The sequence below is a fragment of the Emydura macquarii genome, unplaced genomic scaffold, assembly GCF_026122565.2.
Source record: "Emydura macquarii macquarii isolate MOO-44397 ecotype Brisbane River unplaced genomic scaffold, CSIRO-AGI_Emac_v2 contig_1043, whole genome shotgun sequence".
NCBI lineage: Eukaryota > Metazoa > Chordata > Testudines > Chelidae > Emydura > Emydura macquarii.
The window spans coordinates 20,623,746-20,646,305 of record NW_027131180.1 but is presented as its reverse complement, the minus strand read 5'-3'; the positions used below and the strand labels follow the sequence as shown (position 1 = coordinate 20,646,305).

The following is a 22,560-nucleotide window of genomic DNA, read 5'->3' as shown; positions in this document are numbered from 1 at the left end:
GTGAGGAACTGCTGAGTCCCAGGCCAACAGCCACGGTCCCTCTGAAAACTGGCCTCTGAGTCTGGAAACCTGGAAGCCACATCCCTCAGCTTGGTCCTTTCCCTTTTTAAGGTGACTCCCAGTGTCTAGTTTTGTAGGGAAAACTCCCTTCCCCAGCCAGGCTGAGTTAGTGCTCCAGCTCCCTAGGTAAAGTCAGCCACCACCAAGCCAGCTCTGCTCTGGCTGCTAATCCAGGACTTCCCACCTGCTGTGCATGTCTCTCTGAGCACTAGGGTGGAAGACTAAAGTCAGGATTTTTAGTAAAATTATTGTACTCTCCACTTTGAGCCCTGTACCCCTTTGTGGTGAGGGAAAATCCTGGGCCCAGAAGCAGCCTGATTCCTGCATGAAGAGGATCCCTGCCAGCAGTGATCAGTTGCCCCTTGGCCTCTGTAGTGGCTGAGGAGTCCAGAGTCATCTCTGAACCTGATGGTCATTTGTGGAGTTGTGAGTGCACCCTCTTTTAAGCTAGCTAGTCAGGGAAATTGTATGGGAGACCCCTACTCCTTGAACTGTGTTCTCAAGACTGGAGAGGGGTAAGGGTTGGGAGATTTTATTATCTGCTGCCTATTAAACCTGTGGAAGGATTTATCATCTTCATATGTGAGTCATTTAGGCTGCACTGAACCCAGTCAGCTAAGTTGCTAACTGCTGCATAGACGATATCATGGTCATAAGTCATCAAGGGCCTCTACACAGAAAGTTTACCACCTAGACACTCAGTTTTGCTCGTGCTATGTCAGGTCTCATGACCGGGGAAATTCATGGGTAGTGTCAGTGTGGCCACCAGTCACTCTGAGAGTATTGTTTTACCCTGTTATGTTATATTTACTTCCTGTTACAATGTATTCAACAGAGTAATAATATTTAATGTTTGTGTTATTTCTTGGGAGCCTCCAACTATCTGGCAAGTAAGTTGGGGGGCGGGGGGCAGGGTTTACACTCTAGAAAATTTTCCTTCCAAGCTGCCTTGGTGACGCTGCCAGGCAGAAGCAAAGGGGATAGAGGCACTGCCAAATAAATTCAGATGGGAAGAAAATAGAAAAGTTACACTCTGCTAAGCTGGAGGAGGGATCCAGAAGAACCCAGGCCTATATATCAACAGGAGACTGGTGTTAAGAGAGGCAACTAAGTGGATAGGGACACTAGAAGGAAATAATATGTTGAAGAATATTTAGATAAATTAGATGTATTCAAGTCAGCAGGGCCTGATGAAATTAATTCTAGGTTACTTAAGGAACTAGCTGAAGCAATCTCTGAATAGTTAGTGATAATTATCATTGAGAACTTGTGGAGGACAGAGGAGATCCTTTTTATAGAAGAGGGCAAACATCTTTAGAAAGGGGAACAAAGACGACTCAGAAAATTTTAGACCACTCACTTTGATACTTGGAAAGACACTGAAACAATCAATTTGTAATCACCTACTGCATAATAGGTAATTAATAACCAACATGGATTTGTCAAGAACAAATAAAGTTAAACCAACCTAATTTCTTTCTTTGACAAGGTGGATTTGGAGGAGGATGGGGGAGAAGGAAAGCAGCAGATGGGATTTAAGTAAGACATTTGACATAGTCCCCAGTTTGCTTATGAAAATATCTGATGTAGAACTGTGGTCTGAAGACAATCAATCATTCACTGAAAACTCTGATATGGCACTGTAAAGATATTCAATTAAATCTGACATCTTCTCTTTCTCTGCAGAATCAAGCCTAGGATACAAGTTGCCCCAGTAGTCATATACAACGTGCCCTTTTTCTTTTTTCCCCTCCACCCCTCTCCATTTTTACATAGCTTACCATTCTCTGATTTTACACCAATCATTGTTTTCCAGATCACTGAAGACTAATAAATGTGTATTCTCATTTTAGGCACACAATTGCTGCATAGTGTTCTAATATACAGTTAAATGAACAATTAGTTTTGTCTGGTGCTACAGTATAGCAATACTGACATTTGTTATTCACTGCTTGTTCCAGCATGTAAGCAGCAAATACTGTTATGAACATATATGCTTGAACTGCAACAGTGTAACTTCAAGTTATTTAAACACTAGTAGTTTTAAAATACTATCTTATTTCTAATTTAATCAGTTCAAATGCATATTTTTAATTCCACCAGATATTTAAATTAAGTCACACTAAATTCCCTGTTTAATTACTAATATTTTTTTTTAAAAAGCAGGCTCTTTAGATTAGAAGTTGTGACAATTATACAAATATTTAGAGAATATATTATAAAGATTTTTATACACAGAATGATACTGTCAGTATTACGGAATAAAGTTATTTGTAATTCCTATCACTGTATGAGACAGGTTAATCAAGGAGCCATTTTCTTAGTTACTTAATTTGCTGCTGCTTAAAAAAAGTTACATTCTGATTAAGAAGTCCTTTCCCTTTAAAATGCTTAACAGTAGTCAAGAGTGAAAGTTGTCATTTAGTTCTCTAATCTTCATGGATTCTTCCATAGCCCTGGATTATGAATATAAAAAACCAGCAGAAAAAAAACACTTCAATATTTCAGGCCTTCTTTATAGATTATATAGAAGAAGAAGAAAAGAGAACGAGTTTGCCAGTACTTGTTAGATGCACCACTTTATATTATGGGTTTGTCTATATGGGGGTGAAGCTGCTAATTTGCTGCTTTCGAGTTAATCCACTTTGAGAACTCTTGTGTATGTACACTGCAACTAATTCTAGTGCATGGAGTCTGGAAAGTGAAATTGTATTATTGAAATTAGTATTGAAATTATATTATTGAAATCAGTGAAACCAATTGTAGTGCACAGAGTCTGGAAAGTGAAATTTGTAAATATTTGTTCTTCAGTAACAAATTCCATCGATAGCAAAGTGTCAAACTATGTAATTCACCTGAGAAGATGCACAAGGTAAGCAGGATCTGAAGCAACACACTAAATCATGAACATTAGAAAGCCATCTAAAAAGCCAAACCAGACTTACGTCCCCTGTGAGTTAAAGTTGAATAATTAACATGCCTTGACTTTCAGTATCCCTTTTTGTGGCTATCTAACGGTACATACCTTCTCCTTCTCCACCCAGAGAGACACATCTCACTTCTAGAACCACCTCACACAAAAGACAACAGACCACCACCTTAAACTCTGTCCCAGTATGGATGCCAGTCTGTTACCTGAGCTCCCATGTTGGGGATTTCCCCTCCCTGAGCTTGGTGGACCATTGATTTGTAAGTGGCTTATGTAAGTATGGTCTAAGGATTTAATAGACCTCACATGCAATAGCTGAATCTTTTAGTACCGTGTGCACAAAGTAATGTGCTGTGTGCATAAAATTTGGTATCGTGTGGAAAATACTGGAGTGCCATGTGCAAAAGTGTGCAGAACCGGAACGCAAAAGTGCTCTGGTTAGCTGAAATTGTTATATTTAAGGCTTTTGGTGACCTTGGACGCACACTGTCCTCCCAGGTGGACATCCATAGACAACTGTGTGTGTTCTTGTTACATCAAAGACTTACCTTTGTCGCTCTTTCATCATGGTTCCAGCCAGTGTCTTCATCTTCACTGTGGTTTCCTGTCTTCAGTGTGTCCTCACCAGTTCCTGTGTTCCTGATCTTCAGTTCCTGTTCTGTTTCCTGTGCTCCATATCTTGAATTCTCTCGTCTCAGCTGATTCTTGTACTCACCTCATCCTTCCTTAGAGAGCTGGAAGGCCTGAGTTTTAGGCGTGATTGTTTAGTGTATTTGTTATTATCCAGTACTGCCAACTTTTGGGTCCTGAGCTTAAGGCTCTGTGTGTATCTCTGGTTCTGTGTTTAATAAATGGTTCATGTTTTTCTTTATTTGTATTGTTTACTTCTGAGGTAAATCCTGGTTGACAGATACCATGCAAGGATCCATAATATAAATTTTCGATCTGTTGTTTGATTTGCGTAGGGAGGGTTACAGGTCCATCAGCTCTGGGAGGGTGTTGGGATCTGTTATTACACTGCCCTGTCTCATTTCTCCAACAAGCCACCCAGTACTCTTCCTCATCATCACCATTAACAAACTAAACACAACCTCTTTCCCTGACTGCCAATTCTGCACAGTTCTAGAAAAATCATACTTGCTCATGTTCTCAGGAGCAGCACTCTGTCAAATAGAGACCTCTGGCTAACCTAATATTTGACATCGCCCAAGGCATAAGTAACGGGATAAATATTCATTGCCAATATTAATAGTACCTCTGCTTTTGGTGGCTACCATATTATTGACCACTAATATCTACTGTTGTGGAAAAGAATCACACTGCTACATTTTAGAGTTGGATCGGGTGCAGCTTTAATTGTGACACACACAATCACATAACCATAGCTATGGGGAATACTATAGCCATAGGGAAAACCCAGGTGGGTATAGGGAAGTCAAGCAGCATATCTGGATGCTGGGCAAATGTACTTCCCCTGGCTACCAGATACAAAAGACTTATATAGGGGTTGCTTAGGTTCATTTACATGTTGATCCTATAGTGGAATTTGATTAACAGTTTATACTTAACAGGAAAACCAATCACAATGCACAGTGGGGCACACCAGACGCCCTCACAGGAACGCCCAATGAGTCACTTGAGTATACAATGTAGTTTTCAGGGACCCTGGCTAACACCCGAAGATGGGTGGTTACACAATACCTGTTCAAATGCTAATTTGTATGGAGTGAATTTCTATGGGGCCGGTAAGACAAAGGGGGGCAGGTACTGGTACTTATCAAAACAGGTGAAGTCTGTTCACAGATTTCAAAAGGCTTAAGGCTTATAACAGAGAACTTGCATCTGGGGTGTGGTTCAGAGACCTCTTGTGGGATTTTAACATCTTTATCCTAATTTCAGTTGAGGCATTCTGTTAATGGTTTAGCCTGGGGCTTCTATTTCAGTTTCAGGCTACAACTTCAGGCCAGGCCTTCTATGACCAGTTTCAGACCAGGCATTCTATTAATCAATTTTATGATTAATTCTTTGATTCCACACCACCTAGTTGTTTTCTCTCTGCCCAGGGAAGAGATGGGACTACTTCAGTGAGTCTTTTAGATAGAAGGATGATTTAAAAGGAAAAGAGGCCAGAGAAGCCATCAATGATGCAAAGGATCCTCCCATCCATGAAGAAGGGAAGGAATTTAGCCTTCAAACAAAAGCCTTGAGTCAATTAGTCTGGAAGGATTAAAATAGTTTTACATTGTTTTTATATGTGGTTTTGTTTTGTTTTGTTTTACTAGACTTTTTTTGTCCAAATCTAAATCCTAGAAGTTCCTACAGAACATTGAAAAGAAGGTAATCAGAAAAGAACCCTGTCATCAATCAGGAAGAGGTGCTGAAGCATTAATAATAAAATATGATTAAACAATGAATGAATAAAAGTGTGTATTAGAGAATAAAAAATAGGCACGGTATATCTATAGAAGAACCTCGCATACATGAAAAATGTGCAGCAGAGAAAATTAAAGGGTCCAAATTGCAAAATTCAAATCCTATTCTAAACTTCTCTAAAATTTGGTGGGTTTGACTCTGGGATTTTAGTATAGCTTATTACAAATCAGCTATAAAGTTTGGATCTAGGGTGGAACACCCTCCAATTTCTGTTGTGTTCAGCTGCAGAGTGACTGCTTATTCTTGCTAATATATTTCATAAGCCATTTTAACACTCTTTGTGATATTATGAGAATACACAACCTCATCAAAAGCAAGAAAGAAAGCGAAAAAAATACAATAGGTACTTTCTAGCTAAGAGAAAAACAACTAATTACAAAATGGCTCTCTTAGACACATAGCTAGTTTGCGCTGCAAAATCTAAAGGGATACTAACAGAAAGGCATGAAAGGGAAAAAAGTTCTTGTAAAGGTCAACTGTGTACAGATGAACATTAGTAATAAATAAATAAATAACCAGACCATGTGATCCTGAAGAAACATTTGTGTTGTACATATTGTACGCATTTTTTGTGTTTTATTTAAAAGGGGAAAATGAAAGTATGTTAAAATGTGTAATATTTCATTTACTGTGAAATACATTATTGCAACATTACATTACAGAATTTGTTTTTAAGCAAGTTAGGATAAGAGGTATATCCAGCAGATAAGATGCATTGTGTATATTATAATCCTTCTAGGAGGGTAACAATGTGACAAATGTAAGATACCCATGCATTTATGTGGATTATTGCTAAAGGAATTCCATGTTACAGCATGAATAAAATCAGGCTGGTTGGGGAGGAGGAGGTGAGTGAGCAGTGTTTAATTTGTGCCAGGCTTTCCCAGGGCTGAGCCCCGGCACCTGTAGGCTTGGCACTTCATAGCCCTGGCACCTCTAGCTTGCCTCTGCCAAGAGTGATTTATATCTCTCTGCACCTCATCAGCCTTGTTGTTGACCAAGGCCTTGAACAACAAATTTAGAAGGCAGACACATATGAGTTACCACTTTATTTTTACAAATAAGTTAAGAGATTACACAAGATCACTGCAGGCATAGTCAGAACAGAACTCAGGACTTGAACATGATAGTCTCAAACTTAGATCAGGCTTACACATTTTCTTTGACCTAAAATGAATTTATTTCTTCAGGCAATTTTTAAACATAAAAGCAAAATAAATGATGGGGTAAATTCACACTCCCCCATAAGCCAAGTAATGAGGATGCTTGCTTGGGATGTTGAGGACCTAGGTAATTACCTCTTCTGCATTATATGGCGAAAGGATTTGAACTTAAGTCTCTCACAGTGCAGAAGAACGCTCTAATCACTGAGCTGTGAGCTATCTTGCTGATGATTATCAACCTTTCCTGTTGATGCCATGTGTATAAATAATGAAATAAACCTTGGAACAGGGACTTGAATTTGGATTTCCTACATCGGAGGTTTATGCCCTGACAGACAGACTATACGGGTATTCTCACTCTTGCACTCTGGGTCAATGACTATCAAAGTATTTTATACAAAGTGGAACAGCTTCAACATGAGAGATTGAGAAACACCAACTATAGCCCAGTGATTAGGACATTATACTGTAATGCAGGAGACATCGCCCAAGTTCAGAGCCCTGTTCCTAATCAGGTAGAGGAGGGAAAAGAACTGAGGTCTTCCACCATCCAGGTGAGTACTCTAACCCGGGGGAGGGGGAGAACTAAAGGTTAAAAGGAAGGCTGCACCTCCTCCTCTATAAATATTGTCTAAGTCTTCCCCCCCAAAAAATGTTGGTGAAAACTATCAAATTCACATATAGTTTTGGGCTGATACTGCATTTTCCAACAAACTATTTGTCTGAAAAATTTCACTGAGTTCTAGTCTAGAGTTCAAACTGAACTGTTGACACAAGAGATGTCGTTATGGCGGCATGTGGGAGACTTTTTTTTTTTTTCAATTTTCTTTTTAAAAACTGCTGGTTTATTTAATTCACATAATGAGAAAACATCCTGTCACACACATTTGTAATTTAAGAACTATTATAATCTGTAAACTAAAGCACAAAATCCAGGTGTTTCACATTTGGTCATTTATCATCTGTATCTCTTCCTTTTCTTGTGCCCTAGGACCTACCTGTGGAAGTACACCAATCCTGTATTTAAGAAAGAAAGAAAAGACTCAAAAACTTTGTGTAGTGACAGTTAAGGTTGCTTCAGGATATATCCAACAACTCAAAACTTGAAAAGCATGGTAATAACTAGGGGGAAGTCTGCATTCCTTGCCAATTTCACATTGTCTGCAACACTACCAGTAACGAACTAAGGCTATGGCTACATTTTAACTGCTGCTGCTGTAGCGCATCAGTGTAGGCACTCACTATAGTAACTGGAGGGGTTGTCCCATCACTGTAATGAGCCCACCTTCTTGAGAGGCTGCAGCTAGGTCAGCAGAAGAGTTCTTTTGTCAGCCTAGTGCTGTCTACACTGGGGGCTAGGTTGGCTTAAGTACCTCACTGAGAGGTGTGGATTTTTCACACCCCTGAGCGACGTAACTGAGTTGACCTAACTTTTTAATGCAGACCTAGCCTAAGACTCCATAAGACTTCCACCTCCAATTGATACCCAAAGAGCAATATGTACCCTCACTTCATCAAACTTGCACCTTCCCCCAAAATGTTAATGGCAACCTCAGATACTCTTCTTAGGCTTTCACTACAGAAACTCAGGCAACTGCATCTCTTTTTTGTTAAACTGTAAAATATCTTTTCCGTAACATAGGAAGATTTCTTCAACTAATATTTAGAAAACCTTATTGACCATGGCTATGATCACCATAAACATGATTCAGATGATGGCAATGCTCAAACTAATATAAAAGCTGATGACGCCCCATAATGAAGTGATCCAGCTTCTTTTAAAAAAGACTACAAATGAACAAGCAGTATAGAACGTCTTCTGTTTCACTGCACCTTTTAGCTTTTGGCTATGGTTTGTTAATTCATCTGGGGCCTGACCCAGAGAGGCTTTCAATGACTTTTGAATAATCCATCACTTGCAGGAAGAAGGCCACAAAGTATCCCGGTAGTAACAAGTTTGTTACCTTAGTAACTTGAAGACTTGAAACGTTCTATCTTATGGGATAAATTTATCTATTTCGTAGTTAAGATTAATAATTAAAATATAGCTTTATTTTCATGTTTCACAGGACTTCTCATAGTTGTCAGCATAGAGTGATTGATTACATTTTATCTAGCACAAAAATACATCATAATCAATTTCTGAATTTGCCTTTATTGTTATATCGAAAACAATTATATTGTAAGGTTAGGGGGACAGTGGTAGCAGGATTTGGAAAGGCAACTTGATCAATATAATTTTTATGAATCATCTACCATTCTACTCATTACTGTGAAAAGTCAGAATTAATGCTGGCTCATAACATGGTTTTCAATTCTGCTTCTGAATTCTGTCCATTGTCAGGAACTTTTAAATTCCCACAGCTGGAACAGAGGGATTGCATCCATGCCAAGGAATGGAGTCTTGTTAAGACTATTTTATCTTTCCACCATCTGGATTCATTTATCATCAATTTCTAAAAACATTCATATAGTCTTTTCTAATACAGATTTTTATTAATATATACTGAGAGATGAAAAACAGTGTTAGAAGTGTTAAAATGTAGAACAAGCAAAAGATGGGGAGAAAGTTCTTCCTCAATCTTCTCTGTAACAACATTAGTCCTAAATTTATAAAGATTAAATATTGCAAGGTTGCTTATTACATCCACCTGTGAAATGACATCATACCACATATAATGGTGACTTACAAGATGGATGAATCTTCCAGGGTGTCTCTAGTTACAGAGGGTATGGCACTGCACCAAAGTAAATTTATATTGGCCACTTTTCATTAAAAGTATTGCTAGAACAAGACTCATTATTCCCAAATCTCATTGCAATTAATGAAAGAAGGGAGAAATGCAAATGGAAATGTATCATGGTTGCCGCCCTACTGTTGGCCAACTCCAGGATATTATACTGTGACGCTGTCTGGATTAGGGGGACCATTTATGATATTATTTAACATAAATATTTCAAAAATACAATAATTCATATGAGATATGCCATGTCAGGTACCGTTAGCAAATTATAACCTAAATATGATGATAATGTTTATGTGTATGTGCCATATTTGTATTAGAAGTTATGGATATGTTTGATGTATCTATATTTCAATTTATTCTGTGTTTCTGGGCAACATCCCAGACAGGATGGCTGCAGCATTAGCTGCTTAATGGCCCATTGGGAACTCAAAGTTACAATAAGCCCAAGGAAAGAGCCATGGGTTACAGCTCATGAGTCACCAGGACTTACTCCTGTGACCCTGGACTCTATCCTATTTCTGTAAATTTCCACAAGCAGCATGGCAATCTGCTATAACTGGCAGCTGCACCACATCCATTGTATTTGATAAGTCTTCAGTCTTCACCTACCTCTGGATCAACTCATCTAGTCCTATGGAGAGGCTTGCTCTAGTTTAACATTCCGTTCCCTGCAGAAACATGCCTGGCCACTCATATGTTGAACTGGAATTTTGCCCAGAAGGTTTCCTCTTCACCAGGGGTTCTCAAACAGGGGGTCAGGAACCCTCAAGAGGTCATCAGATTATTATGGAAGGGGGGCGGGTTGCAAGCTGTCAGCCCCTGCACATACTGGGGCTGCAGCTGTCAGTCCTGCGCCTGGCTGACAGCCAGAGCCCTTCAGAGCTGGGTGCCGAGAGAGCAGTGGCTGCGAGCAGTGCCACCTCCAGCAGTAGTACAGAAGTATGGCATAACATGGGAGATGGGTTGCATGGCATGGGGGGAGTGGGTCATCACAGCCTAAAATATTTTCAAAGGGGGTTCCAGCAAAAAAAGTTTGAGAACCCCCTACTCACCACCTTCTTTCCTTTCCTATTCCATCACTTCCTTCCTCTACCCCAATTAAACACATAGTGCAGTTCATATGTGTAACTTACAAAGCTGTGCTAATTCTTCACCAAACTCATTTACTTGTAATATTTTGTTCCCATGTCCTCCCTTTATGGATATGTTTTAAGCACCCCAGCGGAGGGATTTTCTCTTTTCTGTCTCTCTGCAGCACCCAGCTCAAAAGGGCAGAGATCTCACTATAGTAGTGCCTACAGGCCCCACCTTAATATATTTACAATGAAGACTAACTGAATACATGATAATATTGCTCTTATGTTGGTTCCTTCCTAAACATTGTGCACTTTCTATGTATACCCCAAAGCCCATCATTCTATACTGCAACACAGTAATAAACCACAGGCTTCCACCTCATACTCTTAACCAGTTTCAGCTCCTTCTGAAATCAGTGGCAAATCTTCTTTTGCATGGCTGCTCAGCCTTCTGAAATCAGTGGCAAATCTTCTTTTGCATGGCTGTTCAGCCTTAGGGTCACGAGCATATTGTGTGCCAGTGCGCGCGCATGCATGCACGAACACACACACGTTTCTTTTGGAATACGGAATATCGCATAGAAAAGGTCAACAACCACAGTCCTATTGCCTTCAATGGTAGCAGTACTGGCCTTTTTATTTTAAAAATAACAAGAGCACCCTCTTTGTCTTCACTACAGGAGCAACTCTGGTATGTTCAAATTCAACGTTGTGTGTAGAGAAACTCCATTCTGGAGGACAGGATGTCACACTGTTTCCATCAGAATATCAAAACAGAATCATATTCAACGTTGTGTGTAGAGAAACTCCATTCTGGAGGACAGGATGTCACACTGTTTCCATCAGAATATCAAAACAGAATCATATACAAATGTATATGAAAAAAGTTCCTCTAAAGGAACTAGACAAAAAGCTTAGAAGTTACATGTACAATATGTCTAAAAGCTACCCCACTTGCCTAGCTTAGCAAGAATAAAGCCAAGCTAGTCCAGACCACTAAATATTACTAATCAAGATACCACTGATAAGGCCAGGCCAAGTGAAAATGAGGGCAAATTTAGAATTTAACATCACTAAAGCCAATCTCTTGAGAGAGTGGATATTTGATCACATTTAATCTATTCCAGATCTTTGAGTAAGTCTTTACACAGGTATGTTTTACGAGGGAAGGAGTTAAAACCAGCACCACATTTCAATCTTGTCAGGTTTTGTTTTGGAATCATCCCATCTGATAACTTTGATCTAACAACTGAATACAGACTTCTAAATACTTTGGCAGCTAAAAAGAATGCTGTCTCTTCAGGTTCAAGGAACTAGTGAAAAGTAGCTTCCCTCCCACCAAGCTGGTAAGAATAAAATGTACCTGAACACTGCTGCATGTAAGGTCATGTAATGATGGACTCAAGATCCATAATGCCCTGTCAAAGTATATTAAACTTTAGATGTCACTAACCTTTATTACAAGTCCAAAACCATACACAATAGAAAAATACATTGTGTTACAGAACATATTATTTTGATCATGAAGACAACCTTTGAAATTTTGATAATTATTCCCAAATTGAAGTAAAGGTCATCAGAACGTCATTGCAGCACTGTCACTCAATGAAAGAAAAACAAAGATTGAGTTTTGTGCCTGCAAATTTCACTTAAATAACAAATGGTCCCAGTTTGTCTGTTCACTTAGGTCCCTTCTGTTAGTTTTCCTATAATTGTGCTAGATCAGCAGACAAGTGAAATGGCAGATTCATCACTGATAGAATCTTTGTTTAAGGTTTTTAATCCTTTAGTTTGTGTGCTTTCAAGGCTTCAGGGCATTTTCCAGTAGCTCTTCTTTATCCTTTAGGGATTTGTGTATCTTTAACTGGGAATTAATTTAATCCTTACATTAAATGAAACCAGAACCATAGCCTTTACCAGTTGTCAAACTAGAATAAAAAGTTAAATTGCTTTCTGAAAAATTCAGAAAAAAAATCAAGGAACAAAGAAATCATAACCAGAAATTGCATAAGAGAAAACAGATAATCTTGGAGTGACTTAATCTTGATTTCTCTCAGGAAAAACAACAACTGGTAACTAATTTTTTAATCCCCCCACCCCATGGCTAGGGAATTAAGTAGTTCATGTTACCATTTAAAATACAGTCATTAGGCTCTGGCATTAGCACCCCAATGAGATGAACAGGGGCAAGTTACATACTTTAGCACTCCAGAGGGGTAGCCGTGTTAGTCTGTATACAGCAAAAACAACGAGAGTTCTGTGGCACTTTAAAGACTAACAAATTTAATATTTGCAGGCATAAGCTTTCAAGAGACTTCAGCTCTCTTTTTCAGATGCAGTAATACAGAAAATAGTTAACACAGAGGCATCTTATAGATATCCAGGTGCATTGAGAACAATGGGGGAGGTGAACTCCGGTATTTAAGACCTAACGATGACCATTGAGTAGGAGGTGAGAATGGGTGAGCAAAGTAATTTACCTTCAGTACTGAGACAGCTTTCGTGGGCTGCATGCATCTGACGAAGTGGGTTGTAGCCCATGAAAGCTTATGCCCACAGAAATTTGTTAGTCTTTAAGGTGCTACAGGACTCTTGTTGTTTTTGCTGTATATAGATTAACACGGCTACCCCTTTGGAACAACTCAAAAGTAAGATTTTTAGATGGGAACTTGCTTTGATTTTTTTCATTCCCCACCTTTTCTCCTGGTTTTGGGGACACATGACACTTTTAATAAGCCTAATAAGATAGGAAAACAAGGATGTTCTTGGTAAGCAGAGATAAATATCTATCATGCACTGTATGTCCAAGGCAAGTAAGACACCTCTCAGAAAAAAATTAGAAATGCAATCAGTTTTAGACAATTACAAATATTGTATTAATAGTACTACAGTCGCAATGCATATACTTGAATTTACTATGACTGGTCAAAATAGGATGGGATTTTTAAGAGCATTCAAATGTTGACTTGACTCTGCTCCCACTGAAATCAGTGAGAACAGAATGAGGCCAAACGCTGAATGCTTTGGAAAATCCCTCCCTCAATGTTCAAGAAAAAAAAATTCTAGGAGTAACTGAATAAGATTAGCTATGCTCTGGATATGAAATAAATTTATATGGAAGAATACAGTTCCTAGAATGAAGTACTCTGTCGTTTAATACTGTAGGTCTCTCTGCATTAAGAAATAAAACCATTTCAACAATCATCAGCAATTTGTTTAATAATGATAAATAATAAGCTCTTAAATAGCACTTTTCATCAGTAGATCTCAAAGACCTTTACAAAGGAGGTTAGAATCATCTGCAATGTATAGATGGGGAAACTGAAGCACAGAGTGGTCAAGTGACTTGCTCAAAGTCACCCAGCAATCTAGTAGCAGAGCCAGGAATAAAGCCCAGATCTTGAGTCCCAGTTCAGAGCTCTATGCCACACAGCTGTACCAGTGTTGATGACAGCTTAATTTAGATACAAATTAATCTATTCTAGTTGTTGAAAGAGAGAAATTTCTTGGCACTGACAAGATGTTAGACTCTCTTATAATGTGTTTCTAAAAATTATTGGAGTAGTGTCTTATTCTAAGAGGGCCCAGTTCCAATTAATTTCTGTTGCAAATGCCTCTGTCAGCAAGGAAAAACATTTGGTTTACTTCACTAATGGGAATATCCCTCAATGCAGGGATTGCTTCTTCTTGAGATTTCTTCTGTTGCTGATTTTTTGCAAAATTATCTACAGGAAATATGACAAAAGACATTTCACTATTACATGATTAAAAATTGAAGGTATAAAATTAAACATTTTACATGTTTTCCTGCTAGAAGTGTTGCTAGACTCCTACATCTCATCAAAATAAAAGCATACTGCATTGATTTTACCTCACATAGAGCTACAACCTAATCCTAATGCAACATTTAACAAACAGTGAAATTTGAGAAAAATCCCACTTTTCAGACATTTACAGCATCATTTTGGTTTACTGAAAGTGAATGCATTTTGTTGGCCATGTCAGTTTATCTACAATAGATGTTAACATTCTGCTCCCTCTAGCAGAGCAAGATCCATAGTGCTATGTCAAGGAAGACTTGGGGCTAAATTCTGCCTGCGTATGTTTGCTGCTAACCCTTTTTGTTCTTTTTTGACCTCTATCAAGTCATCAGTCTAGTCACCATCTTTATTGCAGAGTCTATATTTGGCTCTTTCCACTTCAAAGCACAGTTCAATGGAAGCAAGTCAAAACAAGTCACTGAAACATGCCTTCAGTACTAATTTTGTTAGTTTTCATTAGAAGTGAATGGACAAGGGCCAAATGGTGCTGCCTATTGGGACAATTTAGCTTTAGCATAGGCTTGGATTCTAATGAGCTGGACAATTTTTGTATTCTCACGTTCTTGCTCAGGAACAGCGGTTATCAGCAAATAAAATAAATACATGTTGAGAAAGATGGGAAAGTATGTAGGAAGCCATCTATATTTCAAGTAGTCAGAACTGGACTGGTGGACAGAAATAAAATCAATGAGAAAGAGTAGTAAATGCTAGACTGTAATAGTTGTCCTAGAGAAGATAAATTTGGAAAAAAGAAAAACAATCAATCAGACTTGAACTTAGTACATGGTATTATAATGAAATCTGAACAAAAAATATAAGCTGTAACAGCTCCTGTAATACACCAATATATTAAACATATGTGAAAATTCAAGGCTTTGAATCTAGTTTAGTTTAGTTATATCAGCAAACATCTTTACAGTGATTGTCAGTAACTTTTGTTCAAGGCTTAAGAACTAGACAAGAAAATTATAAACTACCTGTAATGGTGTGCATGGAGTTGAGTGGAGCAGTACTCATCATGTTAATACCAAAGAGTAGTATATAGCCAATTCCTAAAGTAACTAAAAGGTATACCGGCAAAGCAACTGCCCAGTACCTATGGAATAAAATATTTATTTTAAGTGACATCTCACAAAAGAAAGTAGTAAAAAAATATTTCCAACTCTAAATCAAGCAAGACTATGCAGAAGCAGAAACAAGTATACATTTTAAGGGTATAGCAAAAATAGTTATATCCAAAACCCACACATTAAAAATAGTAGACCCTAAAAGTGCAATTCATTAACTAAAGACCCATTGTGACCCGTATGGAATAACAGCCAAATAAATGCCATAGACCGTTTATTTGGAAATTTGATTTAATAAAATTTCCCATGAGATTTCAGAAGCAAACCTTAGTTAAACCAAGCTGCCAAATTACTTTTTAAAGAATATAGCAGACAGGTGTACTACCTTCATTTTAGCTTGCTGATAATTTTTCAGAGTAAACTGTTGTTTGTGAAACATCATTTTACACAAATACTGTAGCTGTCAGGAGAAACATTAGATCTCCTTTTTCAAGTTGAATTAAATACAAGATCTTTTAAATGTAAAAGGACACTGGCATAATTTTTCTGGCTACATGTGTTTGTTCTTTGAAAAAATATTTAAGAGAATATAATAATATTTATACTTTGACATGTTTAATAGTGAATGAACATAACCTACTTTTGAGGCCAGTATGTTAGTCCTAATGAGAATAACCAAGATTCAGGAACATATGCCCATACAAGGTATAGCACTGTGCAAAAGAGAGTAAAAGTTAATGGTTTGATCATAATGGCACAGTTTAGATTGTTTTAAGAGATAAATTAATTCTAGACCAACACTTATAGCACAGTCATTACAGAGGACATAAGCAAATTACATGAATTTGCTCTATAGACTTCAAAAAGCATCTAAATAAGTCTACTGAAAAACTGCAGAGAACGTCACCATGAATGCACAAATTACGCCATAGGGATGCAAACTTTATAAGTGATGGTACTTTAAACTCTCTTCTTCTTGGTATTTGTTTTCTAATAGCAGAATAAAATAGATAAGAATTCCTTGCATCATTTGTTGACTTTTTTAAATCCATCAATCTGAATGCTAAGAACACTGGTCCAAGATATTTCTCTAGATTATCAGAAATATGCACAAATGACTTTGTGTGTAGAACTATATGAGTGCTAAGTCACAAAGGATCTAATGGTTTTAGATCAATGATGTTAATGGGTAATTTGACTACATAAGGACAGCAGGATTTAGCCATTAAAAAACAAAACAAACAAAACCCCAATTAACTCCTAAAATGAGAAGTCTGGGGAATACCAAATGTTATTTTAGTGGAATTCTACATGGACTTGAGTGAGATTTTCTTTTTTAAATGCTTCAGTTCTTTACTACAGTGTGCCACTTAAAGTGCTATCACATTAGAAATGATAAAACGTAAAGATCCAAAATAGGGATTAGGGTAACATTGTACAAGCAGACACACAATGACAGCTTTTGCCCCAGAGAGCTCAAAATCTACAATTCAGGCAAATGGGTAAACATACAAATAGGGGATTGGTGGGGAATGATAAGGTAACAGAAACACGCTAGTCTCAACTGTCACAAAACTGAAATAAGAGGTGCTAGAACCTAGTACTTGAAGAAATGTTCTTAAAAATGCAAAATTATACTCAAAATATATTTTGAATGGAAGTAACTTTGGGACTGATTTCCGTGCCTATGAAGTATTAATCCAAAAATACTTCTTTTAAGAGAAACAGTAAGGGCAATTTTGGCTTAAAAATTAAAATTTTACAACATCTTAGATCAACAGAACTTATTAGCAAGACGATACAGAAGATAGAGTCCCGGAACAGGGTCACGTGGAAACACCTTTGGAGGAATGGAGATCCTGAGCTCTGTCCTTGTTGAGCTGCCTAAAATGGGAAGTGTTCTGGGATTCCTAGAGCCAGGTGCTCTTCTGTCCACGAAATCTCTGGTGCTCCATTTTTCATGTCTTTGATATGCTAAATGTGCAGTCCTTAAACTATTCTCTAACAGTTGGAAGAGAAGCACACCTCCTCTATTCAGTTTTCCCCACCCAAAAGCCTCACTTGCTGCAAGGGAGCATGAGATATTTGCTACTCTACTCTTTATCCAGTGAGTATCTCCTGCACCTGCCTCTGTTGTGGCTCATCATTGCTGAAAGGAGCAGCAGAGTGAAACTGATGCGATTCTTATCAGCCTTCACTGCTCATGTCCAGAATCCTTTGAGTATCAGTCTGCATCACCAGAATTTGTTTTGTACCTTTAACCTCCACACAGGTCACAAAGTGCCTACTGTGTGCATATGAAATGCTGCACATTAAGCCTACTGAAAGATTGTTGATCAACCCCTGAAATATAGCTGTTCTCTCAGCACACTCAAGCCTGGTCTACATTAGACTGTTTTGTCAACTAAAGTCAGCTTTTTTGGACAAAACAGTGCTGGTGTACACACTGCAATCACACACACCCCTGCTCACAAAATTGCCCAATTTTTTCGGCAAAATAAAACCACCTCAACGAGAGGCACAGAGCTTTTTTCGCACAACTTAAGTTGACAAATTGTCAGTGTAGAGACCGCAGTTGGTTATGTCATGGTAAACGGCCTCTGGAAGTGTCCCACAATGCCCATCCTGACTGCTCTGGCCATCAGTTTGAACTCTGCTGCCCTGCAGCCATCCGCTACTCCCACTTTAGTGGAATTTTTGAAATTCCACTTCCTGCTTGGTCAGCGTGGAGAGCTCGCATTTCTTCTTCCCAGCTGACCATGACGGTTCCATGCATCAAACACTCTCCTGCTTGGAGCACACTGGAGCTTCTGGATCTCACTGGAATATGGGGAGAGTTGGCCTTGCAGTCCCAGCTCTGCTTCACCAAAGGAACTTTGTTACGTATGGCCAGATTTCTCATGCCATGCTGGAGAAGAGCTATGAATGGGACATGATGCAGTGCCGAGCAAAAATCAAGGAGCTGTGGCAGGGCTACCAAAAGGCCAGGGAGGCAAACAGTCTCTTTGGTGCACAGCCAAACACCTGCCGCTTCTTTAAGGAGCTGGAAACCATCCTCAGCGGTGACCCAAGCTCCACTCCCAAGACACCCATGGACTTCTCCGCATGCCCAGAGGCAGCAGACATGGGACTTTATCCCGATGAAGTCACTGATGAGGAGGTGGGGTTGGATGAGGAACCGGAGCTGGGCACTGGGTCATTTGGTGACATGGGGAGTCAGGATCTCTTTGCGATCCCAGAGGGTTGCAGCCAGTCCCAGCCTTGCAGCTCTGGCATACAGGATGCAGAAGGGAGCTCTGGTAAGCGTTTTTCGGAGCTGATGCTGCTTGTTTACAGGAGGCACGGGGGTCCCTTGCTTTGCTAAATGATAGAGACACTTGAAGGGATAGAAATGCACAAGAGTAGCTATGTTTTCATGTGCTTCCCATTCCCTTGCACAGCTAGGCAGCACCGCTGAGAAGCATATTAATGCATGCCAAGATTTCACGGGTATCCTCCGCTGAGATCTCTAGGAAACTTTCCTGGAGGTACTTGCCAATCCTCTGCCTCAGATTCCTTAGCAGAATGGCTTTGTTTCTTCCCCCATTGTAGGACACTTTACCCATGCCAATCAGTAATCACTTGTGCAGGGACCAAAGTGGTGCACAGGTGAGCAGCACAGGGGCACCAGTTTGAAGCTGCTCACATGGAGGAGGTGCACTCTAGCATCCGTTTACTGTCAGGAGCAAGATATCGGTTTGCATGGCCCATACCTGTGGAAATGGTGGGACAACTTGAAATTTTATCCCTATGTACCTGTAACCACCCACCCACAAACACTTCCCCAGTACGATGGCCCACTCCCCCTTTGGCAAAACTCACCATGCCCAGGCTGATCATGGAGCTGTGTTCTTCCCAGTGGACAGTGAGAAAAGTGTGTTTAACAATAATGCATCTATAGTGTTAGGGCAACCACAATAATGCTTTTGTTCATTGTTCCCTGTGCTTCTACAGATGTGGCCTTCACAGCAAACCCCCCAACATCAGCAGAGTACCTCCAGCTGAAAAGGAAGCGACCTCTGAGACGCAAAGAGGAGATGTTCCAAGGACTCCTCCAGCCCTCTGAAGCAGCAAAAAGAGAGAAAAAAGATCATCTCAACATCCCCCATTGGAACCTTTTGGTCTGGAAAGAAAGTTCTTACTTGTAGCTTCCTGTACAAGCCAGTGCTCCTGAAGATGCGTGCATAATGCACCTTCCCTGACCAACCTGTGTTGATGTCAGTGAAATGCCCATGGTGATCCACGGGCGCCTGCAGTACTATAAAGAAGTACCACTTTCTATTGATGTGCTCCATCGCAAGATGGTCTGAGGCCAAAATTGGTATATGCCTGTCATCTTTTGCCCCACAGCCATCCACTTTTTCATTAACATTTCCCAGAGTCACAGTCCTTCATAGCAGAGTATGGTTAATAGCCCTGAAACTGTGATAACACAACTCCAACAATGGACTTCCCGACTCCAAACTGATTAGTGACCAACCAGTAGCAGGGTTGCCAGCTTCCACACAGCGATCGCCATGTGCTTCTCCACTGAGAGGGCAGCTCTCAGTCTCGTGTCTTTGTACCGCAGGGCAGGGGCCAGCTCTGCACAAAGTTCCATGAAAGTGGCTTTGCACATTTGAAAGTTCTGCAGCCATTGCTCATCATCCCAGACCTGCATAACAATGCAATCCCACCACTCAGTTCTTGTTTCACAGGCCCAAAAGCTGTGGTGCACTGTGTGCAGATGCTCCATGAATGCAAACAGTAATCTGGTGCTGTTTATTTGCCTGATCAGGTGCCTCAGATTCCTGTTCCGAGTGTGAGTTCATGATATAATGGTATATTGCACAATCAACCGCAACATGTGTTCAGAACACTGACAGCAACAGTGGGTTCAGGATCCATCCTTTCAGATAGAGATGGCGGGCACTCAGGAAACACGGGGAGAGAGGGGTTTGAAAAATGCCGCAAAACGCAGTTGGGAATGCAAGGAAGGATGGAACAGAAATCACTGCATCATGGAAATTTGAGCCCGCACCTATGATGCACTGCAATCCTCTCCACCTTTCCACAACTCCTCGTGGCACAAGGTGTTGAGTTGCACAGTGGGATAGATGCCCACAGTGCACTACTCTCACTGTTGATGCTAGAGTACCAAGTGTGGCCACACATTAGCGACACAGTGAGTGCTGTGTAGATGGGCACAAGCGCTCTAATTACAGCGCTTTGATCACTGATGTAACTTGCATCCACAAACCTTTCTAGTTTAGACAAGGCCTCAGCTATGTGACCACCAGCAGCATCAGGAAAAACAAAATGCAAAAAGGATAACACAAGGAAAAACTGACAAGACTTGGATTAGCCCACAAAGTTGCAAAATGTTTTAGTAACAGTTCAGAGAGACAAGGTGGGTGAGGTAATATCTTTTATTGGACCAACTTCTGATGGTCGGAGAGACGAGTTTCTGAGCTTACACAGAGCTCTAAAGCTTGTCTCTTTCACTGACAGAAGTTGGTCCAATAAAAGATATTACCTCACCCACCTTGTCTCTCTAATATCCTGGGCCCAATACAGCTACAACACTGCAAATAGTTCAGTCCATCACAAAGAATACAACTTTTACTACATGAGAAGTATTAACCCAACTTCAATCATCTTTTTAAAAACTTCTACATCTTACTAGAGGCACTACCCTACAGCATTAATTTCTGTACTAATGTACTAATTTTTAGTACAGCAAATATATGTAGCACTTTACTCACAAAGCAAACATACTTACTAAAGCCAAACTGGGAGCCTAAAAAAAGAACAAACCCATATATTGCTCTTTCAGGCAATGGAGCTGGAGAGTTTTCAACCATGATGGTCTCTTCTTTTTAACTGAGAAAGAAATTAATTACAAGAAACTATTAATTACACATCTCCTTAGGATTTTATAGGCTATGCCTTCTCCACTGATCTTGTCTGTTAGTTAAGAGGTTTCCAAATGTTTCTGAGAAACCCATGAATATGTTTATGCTTTTCCTCTCACTTTCATCTTCCTTCTGGTTGTGGGGAATGGAAATTAAGTACTTTTGCTCCCGGTGCCATTTGTGCACACCTATGCCACAAGCGTCACGTGATGCTCTGGCCCTTGGCAGGGGAACCTGCACTATTTCTAACTGATTTGCAAATGCTAATCGGACAAGACGACAGAGCTGGAGTGAAGCAGTGTTTTGTGCAGCTCATCTCAGCAAGAAGCATGTTGTTGGGCACAGGCTGCCCTTATGGAGGGCGAAGCACCAGGGGCCGGTTTTCCTTGCAGCGGAGCTGGGCACCAAAAAGATGGTTCATTCCACTCATGTGCGTGTCAGTGCGGGCAGAGCACGGCCCTTGGGTGACACCCGGCACCCTCCTTGCCATCAACCTGGAGACAGGCTGTGAACGAGTAAATCGACAAAGCGACCCCCGGGGCCCTCGTCTTACTCCCTGCTCCGAGGCGCTTGCCTTGCTGCAGCGAAGACCCAGGTACCTCCCGCCGGGTGGGGCGGCAGCAGCAGCGATGCAGAGGAGTCAGGCCGGGCCAAGGAGGCATCTTGCGCCACATTCCCAGTTGGCCCCCACTGACGAGCGCGGCTGCGGGCCCCTCGCGGGGCGGGAGGCATCGTGGGACTGGGAGGCGAGGCCTTCGCAGGTCATGCGTCACGTCTCCTCCCCCACTGACCCGTGAAAACAGCTGCCCCCCCGCTCCCCGCGTGTCACCGGGGCCATCCCCGCCCGCGCGGTGCCGGGCTCACTGCGGTCATTTGACACCCCGCAGGGGAGAATCACCAGCAGCACCCGCCCCTCCCCCCTCTCACCTCCCCCCGGCCTGCTCTGTGCGAGGCCCTGGGCTGGGAGCCTGGGACTCCCCCAGGGAGGAAAGGATGTCGCGCACGAGCCCCTCCCGCAGGCTCCTCCAATGGGGGGGAGGGGGAAGAGGAGGACGGAGCGCCCCGCTAGTCAAGCGCCATCAACAGTCCCGGATCACGACAAATCAGAACGCAACAACTTTCTTTCTGCGCATGCGTGGCGAGTGGTGACCCGATGTACAGAGCTGCGGCTGCGCGCTAGCAAAGTCGTCGCCTGCGCGAGACGTCAAAACAAGCCGTCGAATTAAACCACGCCCCTCTCCTTCTCGCCAGCAAGCAAAGCCCACCCCGTGCAATGTGCACCCTTCTTCCCCCCCTTTCTCTCGCGCAGGCGCAGGAAACGCAAGATCCGA

General features: G+C 40.8%; 1 protein-coding gene and 1 long non-coding RNA gene across 4 annotated transcripts; one reads left to right on the top strand and one right to left on the bottom strand.

Annotated features, from left to right (window-relative positions):
- The first annotated feature begins 346 nt into the window (after nucleotides 1-346).
- On the top strand, nucleotides 347-3,860 carry LOC137151116 (uncharacterized). The gene is made up of 3 exons (XR_010919184.1): nucleotides 347-486; nucleotides 3,105-3,262; nucleotides 3,566-3,860. It is a non-coding gene; the product is annotated as an uncharacterized lncRNA (long non-coding RNA).
- Nucleotides 3,861-13,609: 9,749 nt separating this feature from the next.
- PIGP (phosphatidylinositol glycan anchor biosynthesis class P) lies at nucleotides 13,610-22,346 on the bottom strand. 3 transcript variants are annotated; one of them, XM_067545265.1, is made up of 5 exons: nucleotides 22,157-22,346; nucleotides 21,097-21,197; nucleotides 15,937-16,009; nucleotides 15,207-15,325; nucleotides 13,610-14,133 (listed from the first exon to the last, which is right to left on the bottom strand). In XM_067545265.1, the coding sequence occupies exons 2-5, from the start codon at nucleotides 21,176-21,178 to the stop codon at nucleotides 14,003-14,005; spliced, it is 405 nt and encodes a 134-aa protein (XP_067401366.1). In that variant the 5' UTR covers nucleotides 21,179-21,197; nucleotides 22,157-22,346; the 3' UTR covers nucleotides 13,610-14,002. The 3 variants fall into 3 exon arrangements, with proteins under 3 accessions (XP_067401366.1, XP_067401367.1, XP_067401368.1); XM_067545266.1 differs by having other exon boundaries at nucleotides 22,172-22,346; XM_067545267.1 differs by lacking the exon at nucleotides 22,157-22,346 and adding an exon at nucleotides 21,804-22,054.
- Nucleotides 22,347-22,560: the final 214 nt, after the last annotated feature.

What these genes read in the sequence shown, in the direction of transcription:
- PIGP (XM_067545265.1), bottom strand. Translation starts at nt 21,178, where the DNA reads ATGGTTGAAAACTCTCCAGCTCCATTGCCTGAAAGAGCAATATATGGG. An exon ending in AGGCTCCCAGTTTGGCTTTA is followed by an intron (nt 16,010 to 21,096) that starts GTAAGTATGTTT and finishes TCTTTTGCACAG; the next exon opens with TGCTATACCTTGTATGGGCA. An exon ending in CTCCATGCACACCATTACAG is followed by an intron (nt 14,134 to 15,206) that starts GTAGTTTATAAT and finishes TATTTCCTGTAG; the next exon opens with ATAATTTTGCAAAAAATCAG.